Here is a 23919-nt window from a genome sequence, read left to right as displayed (position 1 = left end):
AACGCTGTAAGATTTAAACAAAGGTTCGGAAATTTGACTATTTTCATAAAATGGATAAGGCCTCGTTGTAAGATTAACGGAATTGATTCAGGTACATAACACCCGCAGGCATTCAATCAACAAAGTTTTCGATCATCAATCTTCAATAGTAGATGCTGGGCATGGTTTCGGTGTTTCATTTGACCTCGTCAGAACAAAACAGTTCGAAATCTCAATGTAATGGAATTGATGGCGCTCTTATTCGATATCAGTAGCTGGTGTACTGTAGGAATATATCATAGCGAAATCTGACAGTCATTCATCCCTTTCATCACTCTGAGTGAAGATGGCAGTATTGCATCGAAATCATTTCCATTTTCGTCGAGGTATGAGTTGTGCTGCTCTGACGAGGGTGAATGAGGCCGAAACCATGGTAACTCGATGAAATTCGCTGAAAATCGTGCACCATCCCACAGTCAATTTATCATTTTCAACCTCCTTTTATTTCAATCTCCAATTGAATTTTTCTTCGTCGTCCTTGTGCGGAAATGATATCTGACTCTTAGGAAGGGGAAGAAATTGATACGAAAATGTTAGATTCTTTATTGATGATCAATAAAATATTACCTACACACTTGAAAAATTAAGTACTAATTTCTGCTGAATAGCTTATTGTTACATTTCATCTAATAAGAGAAAAAGAATTGAAAATTTCACTCTTTTGGATATCCATTCCTATTATTATTTTTAACCTTAACCAAGTGAATATTTACATTTATATTAAACGATATAGGTTGCCTACGAAGTTATTGGTACTATCGCATAAGCGTTACCGGAGAGGTAGCAGGAGTATTCTACAAAAAGCGTAGAAACTAATACACTATTGCAAATATCTACATCCCTTTCATGATAAGTTTATTCAAGACCAAATTTTTCAACACTTTTTCCAATTTGGACCGAGGTAATGACAGGGGCGGATCCATGCAGGATACTTGATGAAAATCCATAATGAACCTGAAATAAGATGACTTTTCGCTATTGTGATTTTCTCATCGTAATTTCGAAGGTTGTTATGTCATATCCCAGCTATGAAACCTCGAATCCAGCTCTCATGAATACCGAACCCTGAAGTCACCCCGACACAAAAAGACCTTTTATTTCTCGCAATAAACAAGTGACTTATAATATCACAGTTTGACTTCTCTACTTGGGGAGCCCACAATTCTAATTGGGGAGAAAAAAGAGTTGATATGCCTTTTCTATCTCCAAAACAGTTGAAGGTATGAAAAATTACTAAGCAGAAAACTTTTAGGGAATTTCATGATACACAACTTTCAATAAGTGCAAAAATGATCCAGAGCTTAGAGAAGAAGATATTAATCACTCTCATATCCATTTCGTCCTGCTTGAATTGTCAGATTTTAGAAATATAAACACTTTTCAACGTAATAAGCTTAATAATCTGATACTTTCACGTATGTTTGATGATATTGTAGTGTCTTACACAGTTCCCCCTATATGCAAGGCTATATATTCGCTCAAGAAAATCCCAAATTTTTCTTTTGGGCTACCCACTTACACTGCTCAACAATCGATAAGGATCACGTATGAATATATCTTTATTAGTGACTTTTAAGTTGTTTTTATCATTTTTTTTACTTCACCAACATCGTGAAGAGTATATTGCTGAAATGAATTGATGAAAGGTCAGTGATCCTTATCAAATGTTGAGCAAGGTATTCAGTTAGGTCATAAGGTACTTTTTCTCAGCTCAGTTAGCCTTCACATGGTCATCTTCAATTGAAACCATGGCATTTCTATAACCGAACGCGTAAACTGCCAAAAAGGGAAACCGATGAACAATCCATATGGAGATATTGTGTTGAAGGTTGTAATATAAGCGAACGATATCAAATCGCAGCAAGTAGGTTATGCAGCAAACGAATCTGTAGTATAACATCTCGATAAAGGTGAGTTTGAAGTACTGGTCGCTTTTGGCGATCTGACCGTCTTTCAGACTCTCCTTGGGTTTCATAACGTCGAACAAGAAGGTGAGGAACACCCTGAAGTTCAGTTGGGGATCTATGTGCCACATGCCATCGGTGAGGTATTTCGTCATCTCCAGAAAGTCCTTGTCTTTTTTGGCCACAAATGGACGGAAAGCTCGGCTTAGGAGTTCTTCGCAGATTTCTTCTGTTTCTTCTAGGGAATCCCTGCAGAGGTTGAACCTGCAACAAATTTTCCTAGAGCTACCCTAGACCTTTATTTGACAACTGACAGTCTTGTACCACATTTTAATTTGTCGACCACCATCAGAAAAACTGCAATAATAAACTTTAAATGGTAGGGGGACATTTTATACGGTTGGTTGTAATCAATTTGTTCGATGAATTTGGAGATTTATTACTAGAAGAGTTGCTCTTTAAGAATATGCACCACATTTCCATCTACGGTTACTTTTATTGAGAGATAAACGACTCCGACTCGAAAGCTGACCTTCAAAAATCCTGAAAAATATGGGTTCAATTAAAAATTCGTCAACACCGAACGGTTGCACCTAGATGGATGAAATTTTCAGGTATATTACTAGAAGAGTTGCTCTTTCAGAATATGTATCACATTTCCATCTACGGTTACTTTTTTTGGGAGTTAAACGACTCGAAAGCTGACCTTCGAAAAATCTCGAAAAAGATGGGTTCAGTTAAAAATTCGTCAATACCGAACGGTTGCACCTAGATGGATGAAATTCTCAGATATATTACTTGAAGAGTTGCTCTTTTAGAATATGTATCACATTCACATAAAAAGTAGGGTGTTCCATTAAAAAAAAACTAACTTTTTGCCGTTTATGTATCGAGTGAAAAGACGAGGAATTTTGGCACACCCTATATATCAATAACCAAGTCTTCTCTACACAAACTCATCCTCATCCCCCAAACGTTCAATAGTCCACCCACCGTGGGACATCCTGTATACTGGGTGTGCCATTTGAAATAAGAAAGTGGTCTACCCTTCTTATGCATATACTGACACATAGTAGGTATCTAAATTCTGATCCTCCTGCTTGTTATTGCCCACATACCTCTCCTGAATGCCCAAAATGGCACCAATCACCTTCCAGAAATGTAGGAAGCCTTCTAGTTCTTCTCGAGTAGCACCGTGAATGCCCATAAACTCTGCCCTAGCAATGCAGAATCCGATGAAGCCAAACTGCGTCAACGCCATATCTTCCTGCGTTATTGGAGGCCTCTCCAAGCCTCGAGATTTCAAACTAGCGGAATTGTGGAATTGTTTCACTTTCTTCAACGATTTCATCGATCTGCGAACATGATTGAAGATAGGATATACTGGGTGAATTCTAAATGAGAAAAAAGTCTCCATATGAAACCTTCTCCCCGAAAATAAAGTTGACCATAAAAGTCCTATGTATGTCCTAAGAATATGATGAATGATTACTTGAGAAGTAAGTGTTAATCACCGATAAAAATTACTTTTTATGTTTATTGAAAAAATCTTTATATGTTTTAAATATCCAAGGAACCTACATGGTTTATACATAATAATAAAATTTTAATGAATGATATCATGAACCTAAAACAGAATTATTTGATTTTTACTAAGGTGAGTTGTTAAACCACGGCAGGTGTTTCGCTGTTACAATAGCATCTTCAGGTTGGTGAAGGTAAACTAGTATCAATCATCAAATCTCGGACACATAAATTCAAGGAATGATAATAAAACTACTTGGAGTACATACTAAGCCAAAATAAACTTCTCTGATTTCATAATTTGAAGTTTTCACTTCTGGAAATCCTCAAGAATACTCTTGTATGTTTTTGTTCTCCCTTCTGTAATTCTAAACCTATCACAGAACACTTATATAAGTGGAGATATCTTTTAACTGTGCAGAGAATTCAGAATTGGTTTCGTTGCAGAGGCAAGAAAAACCCTCTTTTTTCAACTTTGGACACATCTCAAAGGATTAATGTTCAGTCGCAGAACAGACACATATATCTCATTCAAAATCAACTTAACTTTCTGATTTTTTATTGATGAGCGATATAATATTCTTGGCATTTATTCTTCCGGGAGTTCTTTCAATTCCTTAAAGGAATATATACGCTTGGTTATTTCATTATGAAAAAATTAATTGCCGAAAAAATGATGAATGGATCAGCATAAACTATATGATAATTCCACGTAATTTTCGAGACGTCTATGAGGTTTTTTGTGTGTTGAGATCGTTAGGTTCAAGGTGGTCTAGTTATTTCTACAGATCATAATTTAATAACTATTTTAATACCTAATATGTAGTTTCGTAAATTCGCATACTTGGGAAGATAAGAAACAAATGGTGACGAGATTTCATACATTGTGTTTCAATAAAATAGAAGATGTCAAAGACGAAGATACCTCCTGTCGCCAAACAATATACAGGGTGTAAATGAATAGTTTCAAAAATTTTTTAGGGTTAATCCTTGTCTAAAAATTATATTCTTCTTTTAATTCCACTCATATCCTGTATAAAAAAAAATCAATTTTCTTCGGGAAAAATTAAGTGGAAACTTCATTTTCCACGAAAGGACCATTTTCTTAACACTTGTTCGGGTGCTACTCACTTGGAATCAGGCGTCAATTCACATTCATACCATAGGTTGACGTGGAATACTGTAGCAACATATCTTCTGTAGGCGGTCATCATTGAACCTGACATTTTCGTCATTATCAATACCGCCAAAATTCTTGGCGAGGAGAGTGTAACAATAAGGCCCATGAATTTGCAGAAAAACAGGGCAAATATGTGTTTCTGGAAGAAATCTTGCCCCCTGAAAAATTAAGTAGGCGATATACAGTATGGCCCAGCTTCGGAATGGAATGAATTCCGCCTTTTGATTACGGGCGTTTAGGTATGCGAAAAATATACAGGGTGAGTCTTCAGCTCGTACAAATATCCTAACAGAGTAGATTCTTGAGGTCAAAAGAAACACTTTTTTCCTTTACTATTTTTTCCGATTCGGATCGGTTTAAAAGATACAGGCTGTGTCGGAAAATTTGGGTACTTTGACTGAATGCAGTTCTGTTTAAAAGATCCACAGATGTTTAGTGTCAGAGATTTAGCTTGATAATCTGAAGGTAATTCTGTTTTTCTAGGGGTGACTTATGAATTATGAAAGCTCAAGGTGGCTATGTCTTTTTATCAGGATCGAATCGTAAAAAATTGTATAGGAAAACTGGAAGACTTGGGTGATATCTTGTATTCGAAAAAGATTCATCAGATGAATGAAAAACTATATTCCGAAATTCATTTCATTCGATAAAACCGTTTGTGAATATAAAAATATCAAAATCATTTTTCACCTGATTTATCTACAAAAGGTGTATGACATCCCAGGTTGTTATTTTTTATTTTTCCAGTGGTGAGATTTGTGTTTTAAACAATTATCAAGGAGACATGCTAACAAACGTTTAATATCTGGAGATTAACAACAATATATTTACCGTTTGAACTTATCTGCATCGTAAAATTTTGGGATTCCATCACTGTTGAATTCTTCGATTGAATTGTCACAAGCGATCTTTTTTCCATTTTCTAGAAGGTCATCAACGAATTCCTTGGCTGAGAAAATCTCTGAAATTTTTTAATTGCAATCATTTCAGCGTTCACTGGCAGAGGTTTAAAAAACGTTACAGAGACCGTAAAATCAGACATGTTTCTACGTTTTATATATTTCAGAAACTAAGCCGTTTGAAATTTGTTTGGATTTACCTTTAGGAGATGCACATATATTTTTGTCATCGGTGTTCATGGAAAAGAAAAGTGAAAAAAAATAAATTCACGAAACAAGCATCAAAACGGTCAATCTTGTTCATAGTACCTATTTTTTCAATTTTGTGCCGGTATAACCAACTTTTTGATTGAATATTGAGTGGTGAGACTATTCACAACTCCGAACTTAAACGTAACAGAAATAGATCGCATTGGAAGTAAATATTTGTGGTATAATTTATGAACTTTGACTTTTGCTTCGATTCTTCACACTTTATCTCATTAAGCTGAATGAAGGTGGGTCAAAAAAGTTGATGTAATTCCTCCATTTATTATTTGTTACTATTGAATTTTATCTATTGTGAAACAAAACATAAACACTCACTCGCTTGTCCTTTCTGTGCGTCTTTCCGGTAACCGTTGGATATTCCATCTTCATTCTTTGATATATTTTCAGTTTCAAATGTCATTTCTTAGTTTACAAGCTGAAAAACGAGAAAATACACTTTTACGAATTAACATCACTTCATATATTTCGGAATTCGAACTAATTCTAAATATATTCTTTAAAGATATCCTAATTTATTGCTTAATATTCAGTCAATTTCTCTCTTCCGCTATATATACGCTCGATAGCATTGATTTATATATGTTTAATTTGAATGATATTGAATTAGATAGGTCCACACACAGATGAACTTTTTGTTATAGAAAGTTTTCCAGTTTTAATTAAGTGATTTTTTTATTTCACTGTGAAATCCTTTTTCAATAAGTATTCTACGCAAATTTGATTCATTAAAATTAAATGTTTTAGTTAAAAAACTACCAAACTTTATTCAGAATATTGTTGATAAATAATAAGTAATGATTGCGAAAAAAATCGAGGAAAGTTACGACTGATCATTATTTTCTAAAAATAATTGATGATAGTTGAAAAAATTGTGTACTTATTGAAAACATCTTAACCTTTTTGACCTTTAATTATTGATGCTAATTTATTCAGTACATGGCTTATTCGTTACAGTGATAAAATATTAGAAAAAATAAATGAAAAGTCAATTAGATATACTGCAATTAACATATATGAGATGTTAGCATTTCACCGATGTATCTATACCTATTTATAGGATTCTCAAGTTGAAAATTCTCAAAATTTGAAAAATCAAACAAAAAAAATAGAACTTCCCACTTCATTTTATTACCTCTATGCATGTTGAAAAATTTAAATATCGAAATTCATTCATGAGAAGGGACCCAATATCTAACGATGAAAAATTTTTCACAAAACACATTTGAAATACATAATATACTGAATCCTACCAGCATAATATCATGTTCGAAAAATTCCTTTTTATAGAATGATTCTCTTGAAATTCCTAAAAAACTCTAAACGTTTGACCAAAAAAATTTTTTTGAAAATTCGAGTGATGCTTCTTGATAAGCTCGTCTCCTGAAATTGATCATTATAAAAAAAATGTATTTTGGCGTTCATTGAAAAATTTCGTAAATTAAGCATATAGGTGCAAATTGTTCTCATTGGAATTTAAAGATTTGAATCTACCTGGTAGTCCACCTTGTAGAACAAACTTCACTAAACTGACGCAGGGATTTACACAAACGCTATTCTGCTATTCAGCATAAGACTTGTTGTCCTAGAACCGCTTCAAGCTGAAGAATTGACACGCGTGCCTCCACATAGGATTGGATATTGGCGGAAGACTTGTCATTATATTCTTCCCACTAGAGGAAATAACATGTTAAGGAGAAACAGAAGTTCGAAATTTAGGTGACGGTACTCACCGAGGAAGATTTATTGATGAAAAATCTCAGAGCGATAATAATGGATAAGATACTCTTGATGAACTGCGGAGAGAAAGTGTCTTCGAGTTGAACTCACTTTTTAACTGGGCCGATATAAGATACGGAGGTAACTCGATATTAATTTGACTCCAGTACAGTGAAAGATCCATTTCGAAAATGTGTGGGAGGGTGCAAAACTTCCAAAAACAAAACGTCACGTGGTCATTCTCGCGCGCGGTGACTTTTTTCTTATTTCGAAACTAATGATTCAAGAATAACAGAAAAGATGACAGTTCGAACAATCCGAAACAATAAAAATTGGCCATGAAGGTCACAAAAATCAGTTTTTTCGAATTATCTCATCTCCTGGGCTTCAAATCGTCTTCTCATTCATTATTAAAGTTATAGAACATAACATTGTCTAGACTTTTGTAAGAAGCAATTTTTTCTACTTTCGAACGTTTTCGAGATTCATGGCAATGAATGTACGTTAGACTGGGATTCTACATTGACCTTGTCCTTTTGCATGCATGGCTAAGCTCGCCTCACCCACATCACCCTCTAGCTCGAAAACGGTTGAGAGTATGTAAAATTGCTTCAAACAAAAGTTGTCTGGAATATTATTATCTACAACTTTCATAATGAATAAAAAAACGATTAGCGGTACAGGGAGGGAAATATTCGAAAAAAAGGGCTTTTTATCATCTTCAAACTGTCAGATTGAGAAAACTCTTGCTGATTATTGTCAGATTAATGGTTCGAAACGTCTGCAACACCGTAATTAACCATCTGAATGAAAATCTGACACCCTCGAGTAAATACAAGTAACGATTTTTTTCTACAATTTCAATGGACCGCTGTTATTATCTTGCGTGACATCCGAATTGTCTGTCTCTTGAAAAAAGGCTTCCTTTAGGTCCAACATACCCTCTAAAAATCTGACAAGCTATTTTCAACTTTTCTGTACGACCAGCCCCACCACGCAAACTGTCAGATTATTATGAATTTATCATCAGAGGCACGTAGGGCGTATCATAAAGTAAGTCAATCGGTGTGTTCTGTGGGGCATATACAGTATCTTAATCTGACATCCTCAAGTATGAACCATCTTATCTTCAAAATCCACTAGGTCTCCACGACGCTTGAGTAAATCCCGATTTTGCATCATGAACTCTCCACCTAGAATGCTCATTATTGAACATAGAGAAATGGACCGAGCATTTCTTTCCATCTGTGCATGAAATACGGTCAGAAAAAGTGACAGGGAGAAACTGAACATCAGGCCACATAGTTGTCTTTTTCTAGAATTTTGATTGGTCCACACTCACGTCTGTGTCAACAGAAAAGAGATAGGTATTGGCCTAACGATCATTTCTCTTTCATGTCTTTGTTTCTCAATAGGAAATACTCCTTCTGAAGAAAATGGTGTATTGTTTATGAAATATCTTTGAAACGTCACATTTTGAAACAACCATTTCAACCGTTTCCCAAAAAAAATTATTTTAAGTACTTAAAAATGAAAAATTTAAAGCGTTTAGTTTCTATTGCACAAGTTGGCAACATCGACTGAAATATGCGTTGATAATAAAGGACAACAAATACACTTTCTTGATGAGATAGACAAAAATGGCTGTCTATGAAGTCTGCGACGAACGAGGAAGCTCGTAAAATTTTATGGGATTTTTATGGCCGGTTGCTGTTGAGGCTCGGCAGTGAGTACGCGCCTTCTGATGGCTGTAAATCAACAGCTGTCATTTTATAAATAAGCCATTGTTCTTTTATTTTCTAGGAGGCGCTGTTGCCAAATCGTAAACTAGAAACGGAGCGATTTAAATTTTAAAACCTCATATTTGAAGAATGATTTTGAATAGTTGAAGACTAACGCGCACGCGTAATGTCAATTATAACATGACTTCCTATTGTTTTACGAATATGAGATCACGCAACTCAAATTTTCACTCCAATTTTGTAAGTTGCCTTGACCTTGAATTGGCAGGATATTATCGGGAGCGCTAAATAGCGATAAACAAACAAGTAATTTTACATCATTTATTTACAAGTAGAATAAATATTACAAAGTGAAATATGATAATTTCGTGTTGCACAACATGCTTCTTCACGGACAATGCATGAAGGGACAACCTGATATAATCCAACAAAGAAATACACTCTGATCAGAACCCACCGGAATTCCGAGATTCAAAACTCAAAGTTGAAAACATCGGACTTCCCACAGGTCGATAATCGGCTATGCCTGCTCTAGGCATAGCACGCGTAGGACATAACCTCAAATCATCAATTACAAACTGGATGAACCAATCGTTCTCTAAAACAACTATACATCAGTCAACAGAGGAAAATCGGTATAAAAAGAATTATACTACATCTTATCATATACTAAAGTTACTTTAGCTAGCTTCGATAAAGAGTGTAGTAGGTATATATTATGTTGTATTATGGCACCAGGCTATTTCAAAACTGCACTTCGAATCATCGTGTCTCTATACAATATGTTATTTATTAAACAATGAAGGCATCCATCGATAACAGGAATTTTTTCTTCTTCAAGGGATGAAAACAGCTATACATTACCCCACTCATCTAGGAAAATTTCTAATCTTCAATTCGCCAACTTTTCTCCAAGAACTATCTAATGTTTTCAAAGATGTAATAAAAAATTCTTGAAAATAAAGAAAGACAAAATTAAAAGAAATAAAAAATTTATTTTTCTCTCTAGCAAATACTTGAATCATCCCAAAACGGAGAAGCCTATTTCGAATTATGAGTATATTACGGAAAATTGCCACGAAGTGAAATCGTTATATCAAGATTACTTCTAAAGCAACAGATAACGTAATTTTTTTTATATACAATTACACTCACAATAACTTACATGATTCTAGTTGATGATAAATACTGATATATAATTTATACATTCACCGTTCTTCCAAAATACCACGGTAGTCGAAATTTCCCAAACATTACACTCAAGTTTAAACATCGCAACGCTGTATCTTTGTATATACATTAAAGCTATATTCTCTAATACAATGAAATTATTACATTCTCGTATAATTTTTTCATTTAACAATGCCAGTAACACGCACTCACTCACGCACTCAAAAAAAAAAGTTCATACAAAAATTAAAAATTATGAGGCACTTTGAAAACCATAGAGCTTCAATCTAATAAGTGAAACCAAAAATAAAAAAATAACAAAATAAATAAAGTAAGTTTCAAAACTAGGCAAGATTTTTTCAACTTCCGTGTTAGTTCACTGGGAATTTAAGATATTTATAGTTAAATGAAAAAATTACAAAATATCAACTAAAACCGCCTTCAACACCTTATCAATCATAAAGCATCAATTGAATAAATAAAATATCATTTATAATAACAAATAATTACCCTATAATTAATAAACTTAAACATAAACAGAAAATATTGGAAATGATTAACAACATTGTTACTGTACACAGAATGGTAATAAGGATGATTGATTTGTCCACCAAATATCGAATAAATATCCTCCAGTTTCGAAAATAAAAGGCCTATTCGCAGATTTAAATAAAAATAGTCAATTCGACTGAAGCGAATGTTTCTGAATTAGGAAATTTAGTATATAAAATATATATAATTTATAGGCGTAATCCAACTGGCGTCCACACTTTAAAACGAAAATATCAAGAAGTAAATTGGGAAAAATCACCTTCAAGGCATTTGTTTCTCAGTTTTCGTTGAAAAATTGTGGAAAGCTGTAAGGTAACTTTCAAACCTGCCTTTTGATTTTTTTATAATTCTAACCCAAAAATTCAACGTATCCACTAAATCAGATCCAAAATCAATAAGAAACCGAAGTTTCTTCATCCAACTTCTTGGTATTTTCAGTTCGAAAATAAGCAATTTCGAAAACTGCTTTTTTCAAAATAAAAAGTGGAGGTCCATATGAATTACTATCATCAATCAGAGCTGCATCGTCATAAATCATAATAAAATAAGGAACTACTTCGTGAATTTCCAGTACGGTTCAAAATTTCCCTTTGGTGTAATCAACAACCAGAGACTGAAAACAACCATTTTTTTTTTCCTCAAAGCTCCCAGAGAGCTTCATCATTAACCTCTTACGCATGCAGAAAGAACTTAAACAGAAATGGAAGCCAGATTATGATTGTCTAATACTAAAGTGAAAAAAATCATGCACACAGGTGTCCCAGATCACGCAAAACAATTATTTACTAAGAGGGACATTCCCTATTCAACTTTTCCATCCAGTTCCAACTGTCGAGAATTTCCCTCCTCGATCTTGAATAGCGAATTTCCCGATATACGACACTAGGACTACAGAAACCGCGACAAATACCAACTCCGTATCGACCGGGGTCTTCTCAGACTTTCCTAAATCCCTATAATATATCACTCTCTGATCGGTGCGCCAAACAATAAACAGTCTTTGTTTTTTTTTCTTCAAGTTTCACCTTCAAACACTATTTAACTCTAAGTGGATTCGGGCCGAAATTTTAGTAGATTAGGGGCATATATCACATTAGTTCACCATAAGCGTGTGGGACTCCATGGGCGCCGCGGAATCGTATAATGTGTCCGTGTCTTGGGTTGGCTCCCCTTGCAGTTGACATTGATTGGTCAACGTGCCGGCTCCACAGTCGCAGAAGAACCTGGAAAAGACTCGGTCAATACATCGTAAAATTCTAAACCTAGAGTCTACTGCTTTCTTATTTCGAATGGCAATCAAATTTGTGTCTAATACGAAAATAAAATCAAATCAAGTTATTAATATCTATTTATTTAATATTATTAATTAATATTTCTATCAAATTAACAACTGTCAGCTTTCGGGAACTGATATTACTTTCAATTTGTTGAGATAAACTTGCTACATAACCTCTAGTTAACCTGCTATGGAATTAGGTTGCAGATTTTGAAAACGATAATTAAAATTCCACATTATTTCCTGATCGAATGTAGTCTGGCGTGCGAACCCCCTACGGCCTCCAGTCACTTGACGATATGAAAATTTTAACACGCTCAAAAAAGTGTGCCCTAAATTTTGGAGGTTAGGCGTTTTGGAGATTACTTCAACACACCATTAAATTTTGTTTTCATAGCTTTACTTTACATGGGTTACCATTAATTTTTTCTGAAAGAGAATTAACTTGCTATATAACCACTTGTTAACCTGCTATGGAATTAGGTTGCAGATTTTGAAAACGATAATTAAAATTCCACATTATTTCCTGACCGAATGTAGTCTGGCGTGCGAACCCCCTACGGCCTAAAGTCACTTGACGATATGAAAATTTTAACACGCTCAGAAAAGTGTGCCCTAATTTTTGGAGGTTGGGCGTTTTGGAGATTACTTCAACACACCATTAAATTTTGTTTTCATAGCTTTACTTTACATGGGTTACCATTAATTTTTTCTGAGAGAGAATTAACTTGCTATATAACCACTAGTTAACCTGCTATGGAATTAGGGTGCAGATTTTTGAAAACGATAATGAAAATTCCACATCATTTCCTGACCGAATGTAGGCTGGCGTGCGAACCCCCTACGGCCTACAGTCACTTGACGATACGAAAATTTTAACACGCTCAAAAAAGTGTGCCCTAAATTTTGGAGGTTAGGCGTTTTGGAGATGATTTCACCATTAAATTTTGTTTTGTTAGCTTTACTTTACATGGGTTATCATTAATTTTTTCTGAGAGAGAAATAAACTCGCTACATAACCACTAATTAACCTGCTATGGAATTAGGTTGCAGATTTTGAAAACGATAATTGAAATTCCACATTATTTCTTGATCGAAAGTGGTCTGGCGTGCAAACCCTCTGGAATCTCTTGCAGTCGCTAGACGATATGAAAATTTTAACGCTCTTAAAAAAGTGTACCATAAATTTTGGGAGTAAGGTGGTTAGGTGTTTTGAAGATTCTTTCAGCACATTATGAAATAGTGTTTTCTAGCTATAACATACATCATTTATCATTTATTTTTTCTGAGGGACAATCAAACTTGCTACGGAATTAGGCAGCAAATTTTTGAAAACAATAATTAAAATTCTACATTATTTCCCGACCCAATATGGTCTGGCGTGCGAACCCTTTTGACTCTCCTGCAGTCGCTTGACGAATTTATTGTTGTACATTCGTTGACTGCAGATAGTACTTTCTGGGAGCCATGAATGAGAGTCTGCAGATTAGGTGAGATTTGGTTCAATCTTTGCCGCACCGATGGGAAGACCCCATCTTCCTTTTGAAGTTGAAATATTTAAACACTACACTATACTGATGAGGGACAATGATACCAAAAGCGGTCTACAGTTGTGTTTAGGCGTTTAAACTTCTCTGAGATTTCCTAAGCCCGTTCACGACTAGCTCGAATTTGTTGGAAGGACAATTCTACGGAATTTTCGTCTTCAGTTTGGCACTTTGAGGAATACTGTGTACTCCTCCATGTGAGATGGAATATACATATCTATTTTCCGAGGATAAAATACGATAACTAATTTTAACATTTTTGAATCAATGACAGGTTGAAGAATTACGAATTTAGGCAGGAAACGCGACGGCTAATTCGAGGTTATGTCGATAATTTCGATTTCTACCAAAATGATGTATTTTTTATGATATATCTTTGAGACGTCACATTTTGAAATGACCATTTCAACCGTTTCCCGAAAAAATTATTGTAAATACACTAAAATGGGTATTTAAAATTTAAAGCGTTTCGTTTCTATTGCACAAGTTGGCAACATCGACTGAAATATGCGTTGATAATAAAGGACAACAAATACACTATCTTGATGAGATAGACAAAGATGGCGTTCTATGAAGTCTGCGATGAACGAGGAAGGTCGTAAAATTTTATGAGATTCTTATTGCCGGTTGCTGTTGAGGCTCGCCAGTGAGTACGCGCCTTATAATGGCTGCGAATCAACAGCTGTTATTTTATAAACAAACCATTGTTCTTTTTATTTTCTAGTAGGAGCTGTTGCCAAATCGTTAACTAGAAACGAAGCGATTTAAATATTAAAACCTCATATTTGAAGAATGATTTTGAATAGTTTCCGAGGTGCATTTGAAAAAATCATGAATGAAACTCCTAATTATTCAGTTTGAACTTGAATATGCTGTGATAACCCAAATTGAGCAGAATTCCCCATTGTAGAGTTTTACAGAAGGTTGCGCGAATCTTTCGGTAAAGGAGGAGTTCCCTACATGTTGGCCAACCTAGAAAAAGGTCTACCAACGGGGAATGATTGCTTCCTAACGAAACCTACTTCATTCTTTCCGCAATGATCAACTATATTTATGAATTTCTACCGAGCTTTCTAGAGTTTACTGTTAAAGAAAAAAAAAAGATTTTCATAACCTCGATTGCTGATTGGTTGAAATTTATGTTGGTATCACTACTTCTTGTGACAATTGACATATTTCATTGGCAAATGTCATTTATACGGATAAAGAAGAAAGAAGTAAAAGAGTAATCTGTGACCATTTACGCCATTTATGGTTATGTATGTGCAAAGTTTTGGTTATGTGCATAATCTTTGCTTGAACCATAAACTTAATAATATTATTATGTCTATATATATATGATATAACCAAAACTTTGCACATAACCTAACAGATTACTTTTTCCTTCTTGACATTTGCCAACGAAACATGTCAATTGTCAAAAGAAGTAGTAACACCAACATAAATTTCAATCAATCATCAATCGAGGTTATGAAAATCTTTTTTTTTTCTTTAACAGTAAACTTTAGAAAGCTCGGTAGAATTTCATAAATATATTTGATCATTGCGGAAAGAATGAAGTAGGTTTCTTTAGGAAGCAATCATTCCCCGTTGGTAGACCTTTTAGACCTTTTTCTAGGTTGGCCAACATGTAGGGAACTCCACCATTGTAATTTGTTCTTAGTTCTCTTCATCGTTAGGCTTATTATTTTGTTGATGTTGATGACTGATTATTATTTCTCTTCGCTTTAATTTTTCGTAGTGGGTTTTGTTGATTTTCCACCCATTTTCTCTCTTGAATTAGAGTCATTCGGGGCAACTGTGCGCACTTTTGCCTTTCAAGCCATACCCTGTTTCAAATGTTGAAGCTAGGAGAATTAAAACATATTCATAAGATAGAGAATTTTCTAATCTATAAGAAAATATCAAAAAGCAAACAAACAAAAACGTTTTCTTTCCGCAAGAAAGAATTTAATAGAGAAAGTCGGAGTGCGTTCACATGCCCCGTATTGCGGGTAAGTGTGCGCACCCTCACGGGGTAAGTGAACGCAGTGCTCAGTGAACCACATAATCAAAACAAATTACAAAATAATGTCATCCAAATGTTACAATATTAAAGGAATGCTGTTTATTGTCAATAGAGAAGCGCCTTTTTATAAGCACTGCATTATTGTTCGTGCCACAATTCCTGGTGAACACAACACTTGATACATTCCCCTGTTGGTGGCTCTTCATATCTTTCTGAACAAATAGGACAATATTGATCGAGTCTTAACCAAGAAAATCAACAATGTCATAATTTATTCCTCACTGAACCAATGCCCATATAATGAATCTATGCGCACACTTACCCGCGCACACTTTCCCCAGTAAGCCAAAATTTTAATTGACGTTCTTATAGAGTTGAGCAGCTGAGAGAACCTAAAATTTTTCATTATATATTTAGATTAATATGCCCATGATCGAATAAAATATTGTTTAACATTGAAGGACTCGGAACTCGGACCTGGCAGAATTTGCAGAGATGCTAAAAATTAACAAGAAAACTAGTGAATTTGATTGATTGCAAATAAAAAGTTAAAGAAACATGGCACGGCGCACTCCTATGAAAAACTAATATGGCGATTCTGCGCCCTTGCTTCACCCAAATGAACCCCTCTTTCATACATTGCATAGTCGAGATATACGCACTGCGCACACTTACCCACTGCGCTCAGTTACCCCGAATGACTTTAATCTATCTCTATCTTAGCCAGCGTTTTACAATTGCGCTAGTTTGTTCTAGTAGAATTATAACAGATACTCACCTATCGTGTCTTATAAACTCGACGTCGTGACCGGCGTGACAGGTCTTGATGCAGTTGACGCAGATGGCGTTACGATCGGTCGTGTTGCACGTCTGACACCTGTAGAAATCGTGCATCGGAAACGACGTATAACTGGATATCTTGTACAGGCACTGGCCGTTCGCCACCGCCTTCTCCACCGCGTCCTGATTGTTGAATATCTTGTTGCCGCGCACGATCGGCTGCACGCCGCTCGCCAGACACAGACCGCCGAAGCGATTGTTGAATATCTGGTTGAACTCCAGCGTGGCGGTGGCGTTGTTCGTTATCTCGACGCCGGCGGCCAGACCGTCGAATATGCGGTTGCGACGCAGTATCGGATGGCTCTGCGTCGATATCAGCACGCCCGCCTGGGCGTTGCGAAATATGTCGTTCTCCTCGAGTATGCCCTTGCCGCCGTTGAAGATGCATATACCGCCGTCCCTGCCGTCGAATATCTTGTTGCGTTTCAGCGTCGGATTCGAGTCGGTCTTGATCCACACGCCCGCCATCGCGTTGTCGAATATCTCGTTCTGTTCCAACAGGCCCAGCCCGCCGTTGTAGACCAACACGCCACCGTTCTGACCGCCCCAGATCTTGTTGCCGCGTATCACCGGGTTACTACCGGTGCGTATCTGCACGCCCGAGTACAGATGGTTGAATATGTCGTTGTCCTCGAGTTTGCCGTGTCCGTTGTCGTAAAAGTACACGCCCACCTGCTTGCCGGAGTGTATGCGGTTGCGACGCAGGACCGGCGTGCTGCCCGTGGTTATCCACACGCCGGCCAGCGTGTTCGCGTACACCTCGTTCTCCTCGATCAGACCCTGTCCCTTCTCGTGGACGTAGATGCCGCCGTGTTGTCCGTGATGGATCTTGTTGTGACGCACGATCGGATCACTGTTAGTCCTGATCTGGATGCCGGCGAGCGCGTTGCCGTAGATGTTGTTGTGCTCGATCAGGCCGCGCCCCTCGCCGAATATGTACACGCCCCCCTGGTGACCGTTGTATATCTCGTTACGTCTGATCGTCGGGTTGCTGTTCGAGGTTATCCACACGCCGGCGAAGTTGTTCGAGTGGATCTTGTTGTCGATGAACTGGCCGAGGCCGTTCTCGTGCACGTATATGCCGCCCGTCTGTCCGTGGTGGATCTCGCAGTGCACGACGGTCGGGTTGGCGCCCGCCTTCACCTCGAAACCGGCGATCCTGTTGTTGTGGATGTCGTTGCCTTCGAAGTAACCCTGGAAAATGATTAAAAACCACCTCAAATCGACCTGAATACTAGAGAAATCCCTCATAAATCGTAATTTTTAGGCTAGAAAGCGATCGTGCTCTTTTATCGGCGAAAAAGTGATTTTTCTTTTTTTTTTATCGTCTCTTACCAGTCCGTTATCGAACGTGAATATCCCAACGTCCCTGCCGTGGTGTATGTGGTTCCTGCGCATTATGGGATTGGCGAAATTCTTCACCCATATCCCGGCCAGGGCGTTCCGACTGATCTCGTTATCCTCGTACGTCCCTTGAGCATAGTCCGTCACGTATAGGCCGACGTTTTCACAGTCACTTATATCACAATGTCTTATCGTTGGGTTCGCGCCGGCGCCACTGACACAAACGGCAGCTCCAACTGAAAAAAATTTATTTATTTTCTAAATTCAAGTCGAAACTATACTTCATTCACATTTATTTTAACGGTCTGTTGGCCATGAAATGATTTTTTCAAGTTTTTGTAGCTAGAACGGAGTAAGGTTGGCACTCATGAAATGTCGTTAATGTCATAACGCGCCGTTGCCACAACTAATATCAATTTTTATTACGAAAATGCCGAAAGTGATTGAAAAAAGAGACAGGGTTTCAGGAAGTGCTATTTAGAATTCAGGTCCGCTCATTCAAATAGTTATACACTGATATTCTAAAATCCACAATACGTCAGACGGTAGCGAACATATTCAATCTAAGTGAATTTATAAAATGTTTCATCTGAATCTGAACGACTTATATTTCAGCTGAATATTTCCACAATCAGAAAGATTGTGAAAGAAGAGGATGACAAAGAATTTCCTTCTATTGGGAGACCCAAAAAAGTGGTGGCATTTGAGAATTTTATGTTTGAGTGAATAATTGCGAAAAGTTTACTACAGGATTTTCGATGAATGTCATCGTAGAATAAGTTCCCGAAAATTGATTTTTCTATTTTTCATTTGGCTTGTCCTATACATTGTAAATGTCTTAAGGTACCAATAAATACCTAATTATTATTATTATATCAATGAATTGAGATGAACAGCCACAAATACGCGACAGTTGTCCTGTTAATTGTTTATTCATGTGAAATTCAGGTGAAGTTCATCTTGACTCGAAACTTCCTTTAATTCCTTTTATCGTCCTTCATCCTTGTATCGATGCAAGATGATTTTTGTTTAAGACTTTAACATTCTTGTAATTATCTGTTGATTCCTTCGGGAGATACCCATTCCCAACCACTGCAACATATGCATTTCATCTTCGGTTTAATATTTTTGAGATCTACAACTGACAGTTTTCAAACTTTAGCCAAAGAAGATAACGAACATTAACCCTCCTCAAGCTAGTGCATATTATGATATTATACTGATCTCTAGTACTTTCCATGAAAATAACTGGATTTGGTATGCCTTCAATCAGTTTGTATAAACTTCAATTATGTTCGTCACATATTTTCCGAAGAGATTCGACATTGTGATAAAATACGTAATAACAGAAACTTTCACGTAGAACGGGCAACATAGCGTTGATTTAAAACCCAAAAATGTTTCGACAAGCTTCATAACCCCACATTTTCGTACTATACAGAGTGAAATGTGTCAAATTTCCATGACCAACCGAGTGCTAAAATAAAAGTGAATGGAGTATACCTAATCAACTGAATTTTACATCACTTTGACACAGAATTCCGAAAAAATCAGGTCATTACTCACCCACAGACGTACTCCTGATGATACAATGATCAATGGTGGGACTGCAATTTTCGCCGACCTCCAGACAGTAATGCTTGTGATGGGGTATGGTGGACGTGACGTCCGGCGAAAATTTGAGGGTTAAGTGGCCCGCGTACGCGTTCTTAGCCCCTTCGACGAACATCACCGTCGACTCGGATTCCCTCTCCAATATCACCGATTCGGCAACGTTGCCAGGTGCCGCTCCTGAAAAGTAAGAAAGGAAATTCGAACGATTCGAAACGATGGCGGTGCATCCCCATACCTATCAGGGCGATGTCGGAATCGATGACGAGGAACTCCCCGTTGTAGGTTCCCGTGTGTAGGAATATCAGGGCTCCCTGATTGTTCGTCTCGGAGTTGTTGCTCGAACCGGAAACGGACCCAGACGAACTGCTGCTGCCGCTTCTCTCGTCGGCGTATTCCAGAGCGCCCTGCAAACGAATCAAATACAAAATACTTCCAAGGGGTAGAATGTAGAAGACATCGAAGTATCAAGATGGCTGAGCTACAACCCCTAGAATAGGGAATACTCCTTCTGACGAAAATGATTAATTTTGTAAGAATTATCTTTGAAACGTCATATTTTGAAATAACCATTTCAACCGTTTCCCAAAAAAATTATTGTAAGTACTTAAAAATGGGTATATAAAATTTAAAGCGTTTCGTTTCTATTGCACAAGTTGGCAACATCGACAGAAATATGCGTTGATAATAAAGGACAACAAATACACCATCTTGATGAGATAGACAAAGATGGGTGTCTATGAAGTCTGCGACGAACGAGGAAGGTCGTAAAATTTTATGGGATTTTTATGGCCGGTTGTTGTTGAGGCTCGCCAGTGTGTACGCGCCTTATGATGGCTGTAAATCAACAGCTGTTATTTTATGATTGTTCTTTTTATTTTCTAGTAGGCGGTGTTGCCAAATCGTAAACTTGAAACGAAGCGATTCGAATTTCAAAACCTCATATTTGAAGAATGATTTTGAATAGTTTCCGCGGTGCATTTGAAAAAATCATGAATGAAACTCATAATTATTCAGTTTAAACTTGCATATGCAGTGATAACCCAAATTGAGGAGAATTCCCCATTTCGATAAAATTCCATCAAATTTCAAGTACGGGACTGTGGAAGGTGAATCCAGCATCGCAAAAACGACACAAAGCATAAACATATGGCTGGACAATGAATGGTTCAGTGCATCCGAGTTTATCTGATAAGTTAGTAGTAGTTAGGTCACTTGAAAAAATTAGGGGTGAAGACAGTGTAGAAAATTGAGACTGTTTATTGAAAATGCTTTTGTCGGCAAAGTGCTATTATGGTTACCCTATTTCGACCCATTTTTACCACGATTATTGGGAGGGTTCGAACAAGAAGAAGATTTTGATGATTATTGTGAAAAATTTTGCGATTAATTTGTACGAATTTAATTGGTGAAGTTTTGAACTTAAATTCTATTTTTTTACACTTGGTTATCAGTATTTTTGTATCAGTCGGTATCAAAATGAGCCATTTCATAAAATCGTTCAAGTTACTTAAAAATAATGAGAACAATTCAGCAAACCTAGTTTGACAGAAACTAGTTTCTGTGATCTGTGAATGGAAACAAATCCACGATCACAGAATAAACTCGGAGCCTGACGTTTAGTACAAAAACAGGTTAAACGTCAATTTGGCACAAGTGAGGTTAGCACCGATCCCAGACAGGGGTGTGCAGTACAGATTCGACGCATAGAGCAAAGAGTAGGTTTTTGACCTATTTATGAAATTCATTTCTTTATTATTTTTTTTAAGGCAAATCAGCCTATAAAAGTAGAGGTGTTTTCTTCTTCTTGAAAACGTAGATATAAATCTACCACCAAATTAATCAATATTATTCAACTAACCTGGACTGTATTGAAATAAACGATATTCCTCCCTTTGAAGGTCATTTCATGATATCCAGGTCGGACATGTATGCCTCGATATAACTGCCTGAAGGATTCCTTCCAAGGATTTGCCAGTTCCGATTCCTCGGGGCTGACAAACTCGAAACGGCAAGGCGCAGGATTGAACAGAGGAAGATCGTACTCGTAAACGCTCTGATATAGCCGTTTCCTACAACAGACAACAATGAATTATTTGTACACGTTCATAAACCTCTCTCTCAAAATTGAAGATGAAGTGACTCTGCAATGAATTGCTGAACAAATGTTTCAAAACTAGTGAGAATTGAAGTCTCACCATATTTCTGTATCGTTTGCGATGGCCTGAAAACGCTTGCAGACCTGGCTGACCCTACACAAATCCTGTTCAAGTAGATAGTTGAAGATGGTTAGCAAGACTTCATCAGGAAGTTCGTACTGTAGGTAGTGAGCAGCTGAATTCGTAAAAACTGCAAGTTACACAAATCATTAAAGAAACAATACAAACATTCACGAAGAAAAGAACATATTTCATGATTTCCCCCTAAGTAAAATTGTTTCTAGCTAATTTGAAAAAGCAAACCAAATATAGAGAATCTCTCACAATGAAGATACTCATTTTCAGCAACAAAGTATGCCTAATATTCCTAGTACTTTTGGAAACATTTAAAATTTCTGTAAAATCATCAAAATCTGACAAACTACATTGCTGATAATGAAAGGTTACTCTGTCATCGTCTAATCACAAGAAAATCGCTACCCAACCTCCTCAACAAGACCAGTCTGCATAACAGGTAACTTAGACACCTGACAGATGTCAGAGTAAATAAATGACAGATGTCAAAGTAAAAAAATGACAGATACCCCGAACATAACCTCAGTTTGGCTCACCAAACCGACACCTACCCTCGCACGATGTCGAACATGTTCTTCTTGGGCGCTTTCTGGCGGGCAGCATCACCGAGGAGTAGCCCTGGGCGGGCGCTGTGGGCGTGGCCGGAGAGGTGGGCGAGCCAGCGGTGGCGGCGCTAGTGCTGGGACCGGAGACGCCCGGCAGGGCGTCATGGTGAGAGGGCGATTTGCGACGTAAGTCGTACGGGGAATGGTGTGTGGCGGCTATGGCGCCCACTCCGCCGCTCGGGCCGGCGTTTATTGAAGACGAGGAGGAAGATGGTCCACCCGAAGAGCCCCCAGCGGGCGCTGCGGCTGTGGGGGCTGGAATGTTTTGCATAAGGTGGCAGACGGGCTCACATGGTTCTGTCAACAGAAAATTGTTCAAAATTTCGTATAGATGGAAATAACACTACATTTAAAAATTGATAGGATTGAATTTGAAATTAGAAAAATAAAATAAAAACTCAAAATTTTACAGGTTACTCTCTGCACTTCAGAATACTAACCAAAATACCGAATGCGTTTGACAATGACAGCTGTCAAAACATTGCAACTGAAAATTATTAATCCTGGGACATTTCAAAATATGGCTCATTAATCAATATGTAGTCCAATATTATAAACATTCCGTTTCTAAAAAAGCATTCTAATTATGGTTTATCCATTAAAACAGCAGAATGATGAAATATCTTTATTCTTATCGTGAAATCAGTCAAACCACAAATACAGTAAACAATTTTCTCCTGCAACAACTGTGGAAAACCCAATGAATAAAAATCTGCATATATAAAATTGGTGTCAAGCCGAAAAACAAACTCTTTCGCAATTGGAAAAAAAGTCCATTCCATTCTGTTGAAAAATCGATTAATTACACTTCTTCAGTATTGATCAATCATATATATAATCGAAAGGACTCACTCAAAAATTAAGCATACATAACTAAGTAAAAACAAATTAATCAGTATTCCCATTAGCAGTCGATTTCCAATGACTGTTGGCTTTTGAACTCCTCTGCTCATTAATTATTTACAAATACATTCTACATAGAATATGATAGTCTATTAGTTATGTTTATCTGAGACCGCTATGTGGGTTTCACTGTTATTTTTATTTTGTACAGGAATGTAATGACATTTAAAACCTTTCAGACATGACTTACAAAACAAAAACAAAAAATAAAATTTCGAATCAATACTTAGATTTGGGTCTGACCCTGACTGGGAGGAATGAGCTAATTAATCTACAATATTCGGAATCAACCTATTTTTTGCAAACCACCATGATCTCACGGTTAATTTTCACACTATATGGCGATCTTACCAGAAGTGGTTCTAGAAGGTGTGGGGATTCTGTTTGCTCCTTTTCTTCTCGATCTTCTCACATACGACCTGGAGGCCGTAAAAGAAGCGCTCGGCATTTTCACTACCACTAAAACACCTCAAAAAAGGTACTAAACAAAGGACACAAAACTAACTTCGGCAGCCATTTTCACCACCGTTCCAGTGTTCCCTAGGAAAGGAAGGT

At 36.9% G+C, this 23919-nt stretch overlaps 2 protein-coding genes across 2 annotated transcripts; both read right to left on the bottom strand.

Moving 5' to 3' along the window:
• Window positions 1-568: 568 nt before the first annotated feature.
• Window positions 569-6278, bottom strand: LOC123307976. The gene is made up of 5 exons (XM_044890491.1): window positions 6132-6278; window positions 5479-5608; window positions 4599-4805; window positions 3062-3298; window positions 569-2207 (listed from the first exon to the last, which is right to left on the bottom strand). Exons 1-5 carry the CDS (start codon window positions 6214-6216, stop codon window positions 1751-1753), a joined length of 1116 nt encoding a protein of 371 aa, XP_044746426.1. The 5' UTR covers window positions 6217-6278; the 3' UTR covers window positions 569-1750.
• Window positions 6279-9581: 3303 nt separating this feature from the next.
• On the bottom strand, window positions 9582-23855 carry LOC123308352 (F-box only protein 11). Its single transcript, XM_044890966.1, has 9 exons — window positions 23716-23855; window positions 22408-22758; window positions 21821-21971; window positions 21484-21694; window positions 19861-20029; window positions 19578-19802; window positions 18003-18247; window positions 16606-17861; window positions 9582-12219 (listed from the first exon to the last, which is right to left on the bottom strand). The coding sequence occupies exons 1-9, from the start codon at window positions 23810-23812 to the stop codon at window positions 12090-12092; spliced, it is 2835 nt and encodes a 944-aa protein (XP_044746901.1). The 5' UTR covers window positions 23813-23855; the 3' UTR covers window positions 9582-12089.
• Between the last annotated feature and the right edge of the window lie 64 nt (window positions 23856-23919).

Source organism: Coccinella septempunctata, chromosome 2 (assembly GCF_907165205.1).
Source record: "Coccinella septempunctata chromosome 2, icCocSept1.1, whole genome shotgun sequence".
Classification (NCBI taxonomy): Eukaryota; Metazoa; Arthropoda; class Insecta; order Coleoptera; family Coccinellidae; genus Coccinella; species Coccinella septempunctata.
This window is presented reverse-complemented; position numbering and strand designations above follow the sequence as displayed.

What these genes read in the sequence shown, in the direction of transcription:
- LOC123307976 (XM_044890491.1), bottom strand. Translation starts at nt 6,216, where the DNA reads ATGACATTTGAAACTGAAAATATATCAAAGAATGAAGATGGAATATCC. An exon ending in GAATTGACGCCTGATTCCAA is followed by an intron (nt 3,299 to 4,598) that starts GTGAGTAGCACC and finishes TCATGTTCGCAG; the next exon opens with ATCGATGAAATCGTTGAAGA. An exon ending in ATTTTGGGCATTCAGGAGAG is followed by an intron (nt 2,208 to 3,061) that starts GTATGTGGGCAA and finishes AATTTGTTGCAG; the next exon opens with GTTCAACCTCTGCAGGGATT.
- LOC123308352 (XM_044890966.1), bottom strand. Translation starts at nt 23,812, where the DNA reads ATGCCGAGCGCTTCTTTTACGGCCTCCAGGTCGTATGTGAGAAGATCG. An exon ending in ATGTTCGACATCGTGCGAGG is followed by an intron (nt 21,972 to 22,407) that starts GTAGGTGTCGGT and finishes TGTAACTTGCAG; the next exon opens with TTTTTACGAATTCAGCTGCT. An exon ending in TTCCGACATCGCCCTGATAG is followed by an intron (nt 19,803 to 19,860) that starts GTATGGGGATGC and finishes CTTACTTTTCAG; the next exon opens with GAGCGGCACCTGGCAACGTT.